The following is a 16,235-nucleotide window of genomic DNA, read 5'->3' as shown; positions in this document are numbered from 1 at the left end:
ACACCACTTCTCTCCTTCCCTTCAAAGCTCAGCTCAAACACCAATTTCCACATAGAGCCTTTTCTTATTCCTATACCCTCCCTACTCCCAGCTGCTAGAGCATTTTCCTCAACAAAGTTTTCATCTATTTCTGTATAGATTTATAAATGTATGTTTTATACATACTTATAAAAGTTCATGTTGTTTCCCCATATAGCATGCAAGCTCCTTGAGGGCAGGAGCTGTTTCATTTTCATCTTTCTATCCCAGAGCCTATTATAGTGCCTAGGACATAGTAGGCACTTAATGAATGCTCATTAACTGACTCCCTATCAGAAGACAAAAGAAAGACCAAGATTAACTTCTCAGGTCCACATAAAAACTTCTCTAGTATCTCTAAGAGAAAATATAAACTTCCACAGTATTTGTGAAATGAGAGCAATGTGCAGTAAGCCTAAAAAGGTAGCTAGGCGTCTAACTATGACATCTTTAAAAATCAGCAGATCCTGAAATCAACTAGGATTCAGTGGAACTTCTTGAGTAGGGGAATAATATGATCAACCTGTGTTTTAGAAATATCATTTTGGCAGCTGGGAAGGATGGATTACAGAGGAGAAAGGCTGGGACAAAAGGATTCCAACATTACTAGCTGTGTGACCCTGAGCAAGTCACTTAACCCCAATTGCCTAAAAAAAAAAAGGATTCCAACAATGCTGCAAATGCTTCCAACCATGTTCAAATTCTCTTTGGAATTCTTTTTAAAATGTCCTCAAAGAATGTAGCATATATTTAATAACCTCTAGTGGTGATATGCAATTATCCTTTTTAGAGTAAATACTCAAAGTCATTCACAAAAGTCAGTAAAGATGATCAAGTTCAGTAATAATATTTTGAGTGAAAATTAAGCCACAAAAAAGTATAATTATACAGTTTTGAGATCATTTTTCTGTCCCATAAGCTGAATCTGAAAAAAAAATTCTCAAAAGGAGTTCCAAATGTATTTTGAGCAATGGAGCCCCTGGAGCATCATTCCAATAAGGTAAACATTTTGAAAAATAGTCATTTTAAGTATGTTTGGTTTTATTGGATTTTTTAAAAAAACTACATCCACCTATCTCATTACTTTATAGGCACGCTATCATTCATTCCTGCCTAGAATTAAAGCTTAGATTTTGTTTAGAAGTTGTTTCGCAATGGTATATTAAACCTCTTTGGACTACTTTCACCCCCTACATCTTTAAAAGGATTCTCTCTTTTTTCACCCTTAGAATGTGCTTAAATATAATTGAACAGAATATACTATAATCTGCAGGTGACCAAATAAACTGATACCTACAAGGATTAAACATTCTAAACTTATCACAAAGGGTATTTCAAATAAATGACAACTGTATTAGGATGATAGCCAAGGACAAACACTATCGCTTTTTGTCCTTGCTCACCTTGTCCTTTCTACAGGTCTCTGTTCTATATTCCTAAAAGAAAGACTCCAAATACCTTGATAACCACTTGCTACAGTATCACAATGTTCTGTGAGATCATACGACATTGAAGTGTCTACAAAGTGAGGTGACAATAAGAACACAGGGTATTTTCTAGAGTCCCTATCCACATCTCTGGTGGCTGAACCTGAATACATTCCACTCATACCTATGTGGCAGCTTTAAATAATTAAATGCTCCTAAAGTTTGGGTGTGTTAGAGTTCAATTTACTGCTCACTTCTTATAGGATCATAGGATTTAGAACAAAATTGGACCTCAAAGATCGTTTAGTCCAATCCCTTCCTTATACAAATGAGGAAATGGACTCAAATCTAGGTCTCTTGCTTCTAAACATTTTGACTAATAGAACAGGATGGTGAGGGGCTTTGAGATAGTGGCATATGAAAATACGTGGAAAAAAAAGGGGAATTGAGTCTAGAGAAGAGAAGACCTGGTGGTAAGGAGAAGGTGACATATGATAGCCCTTAAAATACTTGCAAAGAGTTATCATGAAGAAGAGAGAATAGACTGACGCTGTTTGATTCTAGAGGGAAGGACCAGAAACATTGATAGAAGTTTAAATGAGACCAATTTAAATTTGATGGCAGGGAAAACTTCCCAGCAATTAGAGCTATCCACAAGAGGAATGAACTAGCTAGGAAGTAGCTGGTCTCTCTCCACTGGACATCTTCAAGCAGAGTCCATATGACCACATTCATGCATATCGTAATGGGATTCTATTTTCACATATGAGGTGGAATGGATGGGCCTCCCAATGATAAAATTGTGTGATTCTAATTCTGTAGCTAATAATAACAGCTAGCATTTATATAGTACTATAAGGTTTACAAAGCACTTTATCATTTATTACCTCAGTTTAGCCTCACTACAACCCCAGGAGGCAGGTACCATTATTATTCTCATTTTACAGATGAAGAAACTGAGGCAGACAGATTAAATGACTTGCCAGGGTCACACAGCTAGCAAGTTTCTGAAGCAGGATTTGAACTTATCTTCCTGACTCCAGGTCCAAGACTCCATTCAATAAGTTACATTCATGTCTCATCTACACCATCATGCCACATCCTTTCTTCTGGACCTCTGCTGACTCTCTCATCAGCTAGTCATGATGCACAAGTCATATTTACCAACTGTGATCCCGAAAAAGATAACACCTATAAGCAGCACAATGTATCTACTCCACTAGGCAAACTCATTCAGGGACATCATGATTCTGGAGCTGGCATGTTATTATATTTTTGCTACCAAAAACAGAGTGACAGTTTTGCACATAGTAGGGCTTCAATAAACATTTGTTTAACATGAATAGACAATGCATAAAGAAGATTTTGTTAGATCTATCTCATGATCACCACGTGAAATCCTCAAGAAAAAAATTATGTTGCTTCCAATTATAATTTAGTTTTCTAAATTACTCTACTTAGCATTGGAGATTTACACCAAGATGTATTTGCTGATATTAATTACAATATGCAGATAATGAAATATTTACAATAAGATATACTAGACAGAAAAATAAAGATTGCAAATTCCCTTCTCAACACTATTTTTAAAACATTAACACTTGTACCCTTTGGAAGCAGGAGAACAATAGAAAATACAGTAGGACACTGATATGTACTACAACAGCATAAAGAAATAATGCTTGGGTGATATATAACACCAATAGCATTGCCTAAGCAATGCTAGGGCTATTAATTAGATTACTACTAATAATAACATTAAAATGATAACTTTGTATACAGATTAGATTATTATTAATAATAACATTAAAATAATAACTGCATGCAAATTAGATTACTACTAGTAACATTAAAATGATAACTTTGTATTAATTTGTATACAAAAAACCCCACAATTTTTCTAGTAGAATTGTTGAGATGTACTCATCTAGTCAGAATCACAGCATCTCAGAGTAGAAAGTGCCTTCGGATACCCTCTCATCCAATCCATCCCTCTACACTCCCCAACGAGTAATTATTAAGCCTCCACTTAAAGATCTCCTAAGGAGAAGAAACCTACTGCACATACCAAGGTAGGCCATTCTATTCCTGAACCACCATAATTAGTAGAAAGTTTCCTTACATCATCGAGAAATATGCACATCTTTGCAACTATAACTCATTGTTCCTGGGTCTTTCCTACAATCAGGACAAATCCATTTCCTCTTCTAAGGAACTGTACTTCAAATACTTAAAATTATCATGTCTTCCCAGACATTTCTCTTCTCCAAGTTAAATATGTCCAGTTCCTTACGCCAATCCACAGAGAGGATAATCTGTTTCACCATCCTGCTAACCTTCTTTTGGAGGCTCTCCAGCCCAGTAATGCCCTTCCCAGAATGTGATCCCCAGAACTGAACATACTACTTAAGATGTGGTCTGAACAAGATAGAGTACAGTGAGGCTAACATCTCCCTAGTCCTGGACACTATGTCTGTCAATGCAGCCAAAGATCACATTCACTTTTCTGGCTGCAGCTTTGCACTACTGATTCACACTGGGCTTGTGAGCCACTAAAGCCCACAGATCTTTTTCATAATTATCTATCCATGTCTCCCCTATACTTGGCTTAAAAACTCAGCTTCACAAGTATAGGATTTCCTGTTTCTTTCCACTAAAATTCATCTGATTCATCACATTAGGTTCAACCTATCAAAATCTTGTGAGATATTATTCACTATCAGCCAATGCATTAGTGAAGCCTCTCAACTTTGCCATCTTTACTCTCAACCTCCCAGATTTTCATTAAGGATTACTTGGTGAGACTAGTCCTATCAAATTGCTACTAGGTGTGCCTATGGGGCCAACAAAGATAAATCAATTCCTTCTTCCAAGGGACAAGTGGATTTGGTAAAACTATCTAAGGGTGTTAAATTTAGTGTACATCTCTCCATTTTGTCCACCAAGAGAGCATAAAATGTTCTGGCAAATGCTTGGCTGAAATCTAACATAGATAGATAGATAGATAGATAGATAGATAGATAGATAGATAGATAGATAGATAGATAGATAGATAGATAGATAGAGATATAGATATAGATATATATACATATGTATGTATGCATATATATGTATATATAAACATATATGTATATATATACACATATATGTATGTATATATGTGTGTTGTATATATGTGTGTGTATTATATATATATATATATATATATAATACACACACATACATACACACAGCATATTTATCTATGAGCCTAGCTTGTCAAAAAAGAAAATAAGACAGTTCATCCTAACCCTCATTGCGGCTAATAGCACTCAATTTTAAGACAGCAAACTGGAGTTCAGGTTACAGTCTAGGGCCCCAGAATAAAACCAAGCTAACTCCCTAAGGAAAAATTAAGACTTTTTAATAATTAAAAACAAACAGTTCACATACTTACTCACACAACAGGATACCATTTTCTAGAGATGCTCGAAAATCCTTGTTCTCAAAGTTTTTCTCAGTAACTGCCTAAAAGAAAGATTTCAGTGTTTATTTTATTCAGGACTAGCAACAAGTTGAATAAAAATGTCTCAGGACTGAATATTAGACTGTATAATTTGCATCTAATATTGTACTTGGAAAGTTTTTCAGTACCATCAATAAATACTTTCCCAGGAGAAGAAATTATGCTCTGTTCTTCATGCTTCATGGAGAGGTTAACTATTTCAGTATGAGCAACTATGCCTAGAGGAAACAAAAATTACCATCTTCTGCACCATAGCCATTTATTAAATACATAAAATGAGATGTTAAGCAGCTGTTAGGAAGTAAGGGTAGCAAGTTCCTAAGAGTGGATAGAGTGCTGGGCCTAGAGTCAGAAAGACCTGAGTTCAAATCCAGCCTCAGACACTTGCTAGCTTTGTGACTCTGAGCAAGTCATCTAACCTCTGTTCTCTTCAGTCTCCTCATCTGTAAAATCAGGGTGATATTAGCCCCTACCTCTCAGAGCTGGTGTGAGACTCAAGTGAGATAACAATTACAAAGCACTTATCACAGTGCCTGGTACGTACAAGGTGCTATATAAACATTACCTATTATTATCTAAAAATTATGTGTATATTACCAACTTTCCAAAGGCAATGCATATTTAATATGTCATGAGAAGCATTCTACTTCTTTAAAAAAAAAACTTAAAAACAGGAAGTGGATGGACTTCACTCACAGTAGCAATCATCAGTACAAGGTTGTAATAGAAGATTCATTGTCATATCAAAAGGCTATAGCTTACAAGTTCCCAATCAGTGCAGTGATACTCTTCCTTATCCTTTTCTATGGATTCTACTTGTATACATTCTCAAAATAAATGGTCCATAAATACTGAAGGACTAAAACTATGATCATTTTATTTAGTTATGAGAAGGGATTAAGAGTTATTTTCCCATTAGTTTGTCCTCTAAATTAGGCAGGGGATGCTGCTCTTACAACAATAAGGGTGAGCAATGCTTCCTTAAGTAGTTTGAAGCCCAGGACAAGACCTACCTAGGATTCCTCCATACCTCTAGAGCTGCTATCATGTTCCTTAGAATGACTAAATGCAAACAGGTTACTTGAGCCACTTACACTGGCTTCAATCTTTTCCCAGAGGAGTTGAACTCCTTCCCTTAGTTCTCATATGTAATTATCTAAATGATACATTTTAGATTTGTGCCTTCCTCCTTACTTCCACTACCACCCTAGCGTAGAATGACATTGTCATCTATCTGGATTATTGGAACAGATCCCTAATAACTGTTTCTGCCTTTCTTACCACCACTTCTCACCCCTCAACTCCATCCTGTACCCCATTGCCAAACTAATCTTCATTATACATAGATCTGACTGTCTCTTCTCTCAAACATATTTACTGACTTTCTATTAGCTATCAAATAAAATTCACAGCTTACATAATCTGGTACAAGCCTGCCTTTCCTCATACTATGTATTCTACTTCAAACAGGATTATTTACTATTCCTGAACATACAACCTGGGATTCATCTCCTCTGTCTTTTCCTTTGATTGTGCTATTTCCTATTTCTCAAATGTTCTCCAGACAAACCTTAACCTATTCAATCCTACCAATTCTTCAAAGTCCAAAACAACTGCCACCAAACCCATGAAAAACTCAAAGTCCAAATGATCATCAGTGCTATTGTGCCAGTGTGGGGTTGTGGAAGTATGGGATGGGAGACAACGGAGAATGACAAAATATGGGAAACCCAGCCATGCTGATGTCAAAATCTCATGTAGACTGAATAAGTATAAAATTGCTAATATACATCAAGGAAAGTTAGAGAACAAAGATTTACAGCTTGAATCTAGAGGTCACACTGAACCAGTGGTTGAAGGAGATACTTACAAATATTTAGGTGTTCTCCAGGTAAGACACATTAATCATAAAGAAATCAAGGAGAAGACTGGGGTTGAATATATTAAGAGAATTACAAGATACTAGAATAAAAGCTTAATTGGAAAAACACATTTAAAGTATTAACACCTATGTAATGACAATCATAATGTGCACTTTTGGAATTTTAATATGACCACAAATGACCTATGAATTTCTCTAATAAAAATCTATATAATATTAACAAAACATAGAGCCCATCACTCTAAGGCAGTTATAGAAAGACTAACAATTCCAAGTCAAAAAAGGAAAAAGACAGTTAATAAAAATTCTTAGCACACATGATCAAGAGGTCAAAAATCGATAGAAATACTTTTGGAATAAGCTGGCATCACTTCATTAAGCAATAATAAAAACTGGTAACAGGTATATGCCATTAGATTTGTCAAATATAAGCAAAAGTGGCTTCCCTCTAGAGGAGGCCCATGAAATAACTAAACCCCATTTATGGGGGGATAGCCACATGAACTCTGTTGATAGAGAAGCACTGAAAGTTGAATCACAAAAATTTATTTGTGAAAACAGAAGGATTTACAAGAGCAATTCAGGACCAAGGCACTGCCACGAGAAACTACAGTAGGGTTATTCTTCAGGAAGCAAGACTTAGTGATCAACATAGATTATGCAATGAAATGGTAGTGAATCTGCAGCATATCACTGCAGGCTATAAAAATTTGGCACCTACCAAATACTAGCAAGACATAACCTAGTGACTAGACTTATACCTTATAAATTTACTGTCTCTCATGGCCTGACAAATCCTCATTCTATCAATACAAACATGAAAGCAGCTAGAAACTCAGCCAGCAAACTACTGGAACTGGAACATTATCACAGATCAAGCTTTTGCTCCTAATCCCCCAGATATAACATTGAAAAATTTAACAATACCATATTAATAGACATCACCACCAACTAATCTACATGCTCCTAATCTATAAGCTACATAAATAAAAAGCTCGTAAATTATAGATACTAAGTAAGGAGGTGGAAATCACTTGGGAACAGGATGAAATACATATCATCCCTATTCTCCTACCTGTAACAGGAGTTATAAGGCTCAACTGAGCTTACAAAAGGTGAGCTTAGATTCTAATATTTTTCTTCAATTGCAAAAAGCAATTACTTTATCTACCTTTACAGCAGTAAAACACTGAATAAAAGGGATAATATCAGGATATAACTTGTCCCAGGACTCTTACTGCCTGAACCCTGTTGAAAAAGATGAGAACAAGATAACTACAAAAACAACAATACTAAAAAGAACAAGATTATGACAATAAATAGTAATAAAAGAGAGAAAGTGGGGGGTAGTGGATGGAGAGATGATGGCAAAATGAGGAAGACCTGGGTTCAAATCCCGACTCTGACCCATTCTGCCTGTGCAACCATGAACAAGTCACTTAACCTTTCACAGTCCCAGGTATCTCTGTAAGATTTTAAGCTGAAGAACAAGTGCCTATCTGGGTTAATAGAGAATTTGTCCTGATTAAAAGTTCCCTCTACCAGTGAAACTGCAGTTTCCAGACCAAAAACAAAAATTGACATTAGCATTTTAAAGTCTACAAAGCACTTTACATACATTATATCATTTGAGCCATACAACAACCCTGTGAAAATTGTTGTGCAGTCATTTTTCAGTCATGTCCAACTTTCCATGATCCATTTGGGCTTTTCTTGGCAAAGATACTGAACTGGTTTGCCACTTCCTTCTCTAGCTCATTTTACAGATGAAGAACTGAGGCAAACAGGGTTAAGTGACTTGTCCAGGGTCACACAGTTAGTAAGTACCTGAGGCTGGATTTGAACTCAGGAAGATGGCTCTTTCTGACTCCAGGCCCAGCAGTCTATCCACTGCGCCACCAAGCTATCCTAAGTGATAGCTAGAAATAGATATTAGAGGCATTATTACCCTCATTTTACAGATGAAGAAACTGAGGCTATGAGAAGTTAAATGACCTGTCTATGATCATATAACTGGCAAGTATTAGATTTAGGATTTGATCTCAGATCTTCCTGCCTCTCATGCTGGAATCATCTCCATCCCTGCTGTTTGCTTTTCCTACCCATAAGCTTCTCCCCAAAACCTTGCTCATGCCGGCCATTTAACTGGCTCAGCTCCTGCCTCTATGGACAATTTTCTACCTCACTCTCACCCCTTTCAGATTTGTAAGCACTCTTAGGGAAAGGACTGGGGATTGTCTTTATTTTTTCTGTTATTTATATTCCCAGCACAGTGCTTCCCACGTGGTATTACTTAATAAATCTAATCTAGTCTATTACCCCATGGGACCTCTCCTGTAGTTATTCTAGACCCTCTTAACAATGATCTTTCCTTTTAAAAAAAAAAAAACCTCATATAGCCCTTCATTTATGTCTTACTTACCATGTAATATTTTATGTTATGGAACGTCTGCACATGTGTTATCTCTGATTAAATTAAAAGCTAAAAAATGGTATTATTATGCTTTATATGTTGCCCAGCAGTTACAGCAGTGTTCTACACATTGTAGGTACTTAATATACTTTACCAATCACAAATGTTTCATGAATTGCAATGAAAGCTGATGAAAGTTCATAAAAGCACAATAAAACCTCATGTATCTAGAACTCAGTTGGTACTATATGAAATAAACTCAGCTAAAGAAAACTGCTGTAAAGAAGAAAAAAGAGAAAGAGAAAAAAAGCTGCTGTGTCCCAAAAACTACACCCACAAAGGGTGTCCTACAGGGTGTCCCAAGAGTTTAAGCTATTAAAATTTAAGCCTGCACTCAGACTTTTGGGACAATGTATAATACATTTTGTAAATCTTCCCACTGCAAATGTTAGCTAAGAAAAGTATTGGTGCTTGAAAGTTTATAAATCTTCAGCTATCCAGAAAAAGCTCCATGATGATTTATTCCCTGGGGGCTCCTGATTGCTTTGGTTTGCTTACATTTTTGTGGTCTGGCTCCCAAATGCACTTAGGTACCCACAGGGAGAAATTTACCAGGACAAGTTTAAACACTACCTTGACACTGTGAATGGTTTGCATATTATCCCAAATCAAAACAACTAGAAAGGTCAAATAACCATATTTTCCCCCTTTTTCTAAAGGGGGATGGGACTGGAGGAAAGAGGACTGAGTTTCCCTATCTTGCCCAGGCTGAAACACAGTGGCCACTCATGGGTCAGAGATCCGAGTACTATTCAGCCTGGAAGCACTGACCTACTCTATTTCCAACCTGGGCCAACCCACCCCTCCTCAGGCAGCCTGGTGGCTCCCTACTTTCAGGATGTCACTATGATACAGATTTAGTACCAGATTTAGTATGAACCCTCTATGGCCACTCAGCACTTCTGAGCTTAAGCCATTCACCAGTCTCAGCCTCCACCAGTAGCAGAGATCACACCATGCCAGGCCATACACCCTTCTTAAGGGAAAAGTTATAGTAAGAAATTATTTTTAAAGCTATAAATTTCCAGCTAAGACCAAAAAGGGCCACAATATAGATTCAGTAACATACATAAAGCATTTTGCAAAATCTTACAGCCCAACTTATATATGAGCAATTACTAATATTCCTATTATCTTCTGTAACTATAGTGATAGTAATGAAGTGACAGTAATGAAAATGTCTCTGCATTAAAAAATCAAAATGTATCAAGTATATATTTAATGTTAAGAATATTTTATTATATCCTAACTCATTAAAATTGGTAATTCATGAGTAGCTAATATAAAAATTAACTCTTTATTGATCAGAATAGTCAATTAAGACCCCATTGATCAGTTCTGTATAAATGAACAGTTACTATATACTAAATGATGAAGGCAATGATGATAATCAACTAGTATTCCCAAAATCGCATGAAAGATAAGAAAATATCACATTTAAGATCTTTAGACCTAAGATCTAAAACAATAGGGAGGGAGGAAAATCTGTTAATACCATAAAACTCAACATCATCTCTAAGTAATGATTCCCTGAAAACCAGAACAGACCAAACAGAAATTAATGACTTCATCAGACAGCAAGAAATATTGGAATAAAAATAAAAGATTGAAAAATAGAAAATGTAAGATAATTTCATAAGCAATGGATACCCTGAAAAATTATAATTTTTCTAAAAGTCTGAAAACTATATATTTCAAAAAATTATATGTGAAAAATGCTGAGATCTACTAGAACCAGAGGACAAAGTTAGGACTGAAAGAATTCACTTATCCTTTAAGACACTTCATACTCTGAAACTCTGAAAGAAATTTCAAAAGAAGTCTCAGGAATGTTAAGGCCAAAAATCCAGAGCTCCCACATAAAAGAAAAATATTTCAAGCATCCAGAAAGAATTAATTGAAGAATCAAGGTATCAGAATCAGGATCACACAAGACCCGGAAGTTTTTACTAAAATGTCTTAGGAGATCTAACGCAATCTTTCAAAAAAGCAGAAGATACAGGTTTACAACTAAGAATACCTTACCCAGAAAAGCAGAGTATAATTGTAAAATAGAAGAAGGAGTTGGATGAGGTGGGGAGGGATTAGAGGACTTTAAAGCATTTTTTGTAAAAAAAAAAACAGAACTGAGTAAGAACTTTGAAATTCAAACACAAGAGTCAAGAGAAACCTAGAAAAGTCAGATGTATTTGAATAATCGCAAGGAGCTAAAAGATGGTACTAATATGCTAATGGGTAGAAAAGAAATAAGTATCTTTTAATAACTTCAAAGGGCATTGAGGGAGTTAAATAATGACCCAGGAATGCAGGAAAATTGGAACACTAACATATTGTTGGTAGAGTTGTGAACTGATCCAATTATTCTGGAGAGCAATTTGGAACTATACCGAAAGGGCAATCAAACTATGCATATCCTTTGATCCAGCCCTACCACTACTAGGTCTGTATCCCAAAGAGATCATAAAAAAGGGGAAAGACCTCACATGCACAAACATATTGTAGCAGCTCTTTCATGGTAGCAAAGAATTGGAGATTGAGGGGGATGCCCATCAGTTAAGGAATGGTTAACAAGTTGTAGGAATGTAATGGAATACTATAGTTCTGTAAGATATGATGAGGTGGTCGATTTCAGAAAAACCTGGAAAGACTTACGTGAATGAACATCATGATGCTGCATGAAGTGAACAGAACCAGAAGAATGTTGTACACAGTAACAGCAATATTGTACAATGATTAACTATGATAGATTTAGCTCTTCTCAGCAATACAATGATCCAAGACAATTCCAAAAGACTCGTGAAGGAAAATACTAACTACATCCAGAGAAAAAAACTATGGTATCTGAATGCAGATCAAAGCATATTATTTTCACTTTTTGTTTGTTTTTTTCTTTCTTGTGGTTTTTCCCTTTTGTTCTGATTCTTCTTTCACAACATGACTAATGTGGAAATATGTTTAACATGATTATACATGTATAACCTATATCAGATTGCTTGCTGTCTTGGGGAGGGGGGAGGGAATGGAAGGAGAGAGAAAAACTTGGAACTCAAAATTTTACAAATATGAATGTTGAAAACTATCTTTACATGTAGTGGAAAAAAAATTTATTAAGAAAAAAGGCAGGAGCTAAATTCTGAGGGGTTTGAAGAGAAGAAAAAAGAGAGTAGTAACAAGAATACATTAATTTTAAAAGGAAGAATAAGGGGATATAACTTACTATTTCTCATAATTAGAGTGTGTGAGAACTATTTACAAACATGGAGGAAAGGGTATGGGGGTGGAAAGTTCAACAGGTGAAGGGAAAAGAGGAGGAGAAAGAAGAAAAAATTGGGGAAGGAAAGAACAGTTGTAAGCAAAACAAATTTTCTGATTCTAAAAGGAGAATTACAAGAAAGAAGAAAAGAAAAGAAAATAGAATCTAAGGAGGTGTCCACCAATAGGGAAATGGATGAACAACTTTGTATATGCGCATAATGGAATAAATTATTGTTCCACAAGAAAAAACAAAAAAGACAATTGCAGATATTAGGTCATATGAACTGAGTGAAGAGATCAGAACCAGGAGAACAATTTATGTAAGGACAACAACATTGTAGAGAAAAACTACATTGTAAAGAAAAACAATGCAATAACCAACCATATCTCCTTAGGACATATGAAGTATATTGCCTACCTTCTGACAATAGAGGTGATAGACTAAAGGTGTAAAAGGAGACACACATTTTGGGGTATGGCCACTATGTGAACTCGTTTTGCTCAACTCTGCTTATTTGTTGAGAGGATTTTTTTTCTCAGTTCTTTTAACTGGAAGAGGAGGGTGGAGCAGAAGAGGGATTAGTAATACTGATGATCCCCTCAGCAAAAGAAAAGGGTCACTGAGACATTTTAGAAGCACAGAAGAAAATAGATTGTTCAAATGAAAGCACAGGCAAGCAGGACAATTTTGAAAGTAGTGTATGGAATTTATTATATGCTTTTTAAAAGAGTAGAGATTCATGGTTTCCTGAAAACTTTTTTGTACTTTATTGCATATACGGAAATGTATTTTGCTGTTATTGTTGTTGTTTAAATTCAAATTTTAAGAAAAAAACCCTACTTATCTGTATACTCCAAATGGTGGTGACATGTGATTTGCTATTTTAAGATTGTAGTAAGTGCTCTACTATTATTATGTAGAATAACCAGAGGGGAAGTTGTATCCAAACAGACTTATATGTCTTTGCCAAAAAGGACAATCTTTAATCAAGGAAAGAAATTAGGCTATGACATCATGGAAGGAGTATCTTCTATATCGAAGTAATTTAACTGGATATACCCTTGTCGTTCCAAATTACAGCTGGAGATGTAGTTTATGGGTAATTCTTAAAAACACACAAAAGCTATGACATATATAAAAAGAAATGCCCATCTTTTCAGTGGTTTCAAGCATTGTGAGAGAGTTGTTAAAGTATTAGAAGCAGAAATACATACATAGTCATTTCAACTTAAATGACTCAAATTGTCTTTCAATTGTTGGGAACATTACTCATTAGCAAGTTATTCAAGGTGTGATGTATTTATGTAATGAGGCTAAGTGATTCATAGCAATTAAACATTAAAACTTCCCCCTTAAAGGTAAAGGTTTAAAAAAAAAAGTATCATGGTGATAGAACATTGGCACCTTGCCTTCTCAAATATCAATATTTTCCTCTCTTTTCATGTTTTTGTGTGCCAGTTCAACAACATGATCTCTGTCCCTCCTCTTGCTAGTCCCTCCAATGAGCCCATTAAACAGTCTAATAGGAAGTGCAAGATTCTAATTCAGGCTCCACCTCTAACTAACAATTCTCTCACAAGTCATTTTATTGCTCAGTTCCCCCCATGAATAACAAAGAAATTCAACCCCTACCCCACCTAACTCCCTGAAGGAAAATATTGTGTGAAAACATTTAGAATAAATACAAGTTACTACAAGTGCATCATATTTCATTAAATTTCTTAGAAGGCAATCTGTTCAAAAGGATCTCTCTCTGGTAGTAGGAGTAGTAGTAGAAGCTGGGTATTTCACGTTTCACAGACTAAGCCACAACCAGTCTACCAAAGCAAAGCAAGGGTGGGGCGATGGGTTCAGCTACCCTACTCTAAGCAAACACTATCACCAAACCTGTCTTACCACCTCGAAGGAATCACTGACTGAAAAGCAAGCAAACAGTAGATCTTTCTTTGGGGGAAAATCTGCTTTCACCTACTAGTACTGCTCTGACAAACAGTGAGAGAGAAATTACCCTCCAAGTCAGGATAGAGAAGATAAAGGCCTCAAAGTTTTTGTTTGCTTTTCTGATGGATGCCTTTGTATTCCTTTAACTTTGGTCCAGTCTCCCTTTAAGAACCTGTTGGGATGTATTGCTCTATGGCAGGAAGAGCAAGCCAGAGCCATAAGGAATTTTCTTTAAACTCCCTTGGCCCCAACCCTGACTTAAGAGTTTACCACATAATCTCCCAGACTTAAATCCCAAGCATGCTAAGAGCTCCTCAGAGACCACTTCATACCAAATGAGTGGGAAAATCAACAAAGCTACTCAAGAGACTAAAACAACCAATTCCTTTCATTTTCAGAGCTTGTTTTCAATTCCTTTCCTAACATATGTGATTACAACAGGTTTAAAAACTCCAAAAGCATTCTTTTGTTTTAACTATTTTTTTATTTTATTTTTAATTTATGGAATAAAACAAGCATTTCCATAACACAATACAATAAAAAAATAATGATTGCACATGAAACTGCAAATTTACTATTCACAACTTGCTAATCCTTTCAAATATATGACAAAATTATCATGTAAATTTCTTTTTTTTCTTCACTTCCTCCACTGTGCCTCTATCTAATGGAGGGGCTGCCATTAGATACAAATATGTATGTGTATATGTGTGTATACATATACATGTGCGTATGAAATTATTCTATACATACTTCCACTTATCATCAGTTCTTTCTCAGAAAAGCGTTCTTTTCCATACATTGTTGCACTTCAGAAAATAAGTCATCAATCTTGCTTATCAAAGAGGGACAAAGTCATCGATCTGCTTTAACTGGGAATCCTAGGTGATTCCAAACTGGGTGGCCTGCTATGCTTGCCTTCCGGTCAGTTGAACAAGAAATTATTTTTCTAATATATACCAAATTATTTCAATATGTCAAAATGCATGCATGTTTATAGTAGTTCCTTATTAATATGCTTCATCAACAAGAAGTGCTTACATGATGAAACAATGAGGAATCCATTTTAGGCAGCCTTTATTCACACCAGAAAAGAAAACAGTATTTAGTGTACAAGGATCACAGAATTTGAGAGCTGGAATGAAGCTAAGTAGTCATGTAGTCCAGAGAGGGTACAGGATCACACCCATGTGGGCCCCCAGTACTCCTAAGTGCAGCCTGAACCAGATTAAAATGTAATTGGGAAATAATTAGCAAAATAAATAAAAATACAATAAAAACATAAATAATATTTAATTTTTCAAATTAACTCAATATTCATCCCCTAGAGACCCTTATGCACCAATTAGTGGCCCACGTTTTTATTTGACTTTGACACCACTGAGCTAGTCTAATCCAAACACAAAAGGAATCCCCACACCATAGCATACCCAGCCTCTGCTTGAAGACCTCCAAGGAGGGGGAATTCACCATATCCCAAGGCATTTTCATTCTACTTTTAAACAGCTCTAATTGCTGGAGTTTTTCCCAACATCAAGTCTAAATTGACTTCTTTGTAATTTCCACCCAGTGTTCCTAGTCCTGCTCTCTGGAGCCAAATGTAACAACTCTAATCTTTCCTTCACATGACAGCCCTTCAAATATTTTAGGGACAAAATGTGGAGCCTCAAGCCTCTTTCTCTTGGTAGCTCTACTCTTCTACCTCTGTTTCCTTCATCTGCTTTTTAAGGGGC

General features: G+C 35.9%; 1 protein-coding gene across 1 annotated transcript in view; it reads right to left on the bottom strand.

The window, feature by feature from the left end:
• LMO7 (LIM domain 7) overlaps positions 1–16,235 on the bottom strand; it is a 242,601-nt gene that overhangs the window by 160,495 nt on the left and 65,871 nt on the right. Inside the window, 1 exon segment of the mRNA XM_020992454.2 lies at positions 4,882–4,952. Within this exon segment, the coding sequence (XP_020848113.1) occupies positions 4,882–4,952 (71 nt within the window).

Source organism: Phascolarctos cinereus, unplaced genomic scaffold (assembly GCF_003287225.1).
Source record: "Phascolarctos cinereus isolate Bilbo 61053 unplaced genomic scaffold, phaCin_HiC Scaffold_7;HRSCAF=346, whole genome shotgun sequence".
Lineage (NCBI taxonomy): Eukaryota > Metazoa > Chordata > Mammalia > Diprotodontia > Phascolarctidae > Phascolarctos > Phascolarctos cinereus.
The sequence above is the reverse complement of the archived record's forward strand: the minus strand, read 5'-3'. Positions and strand labels throughout refer to the sequence as shown.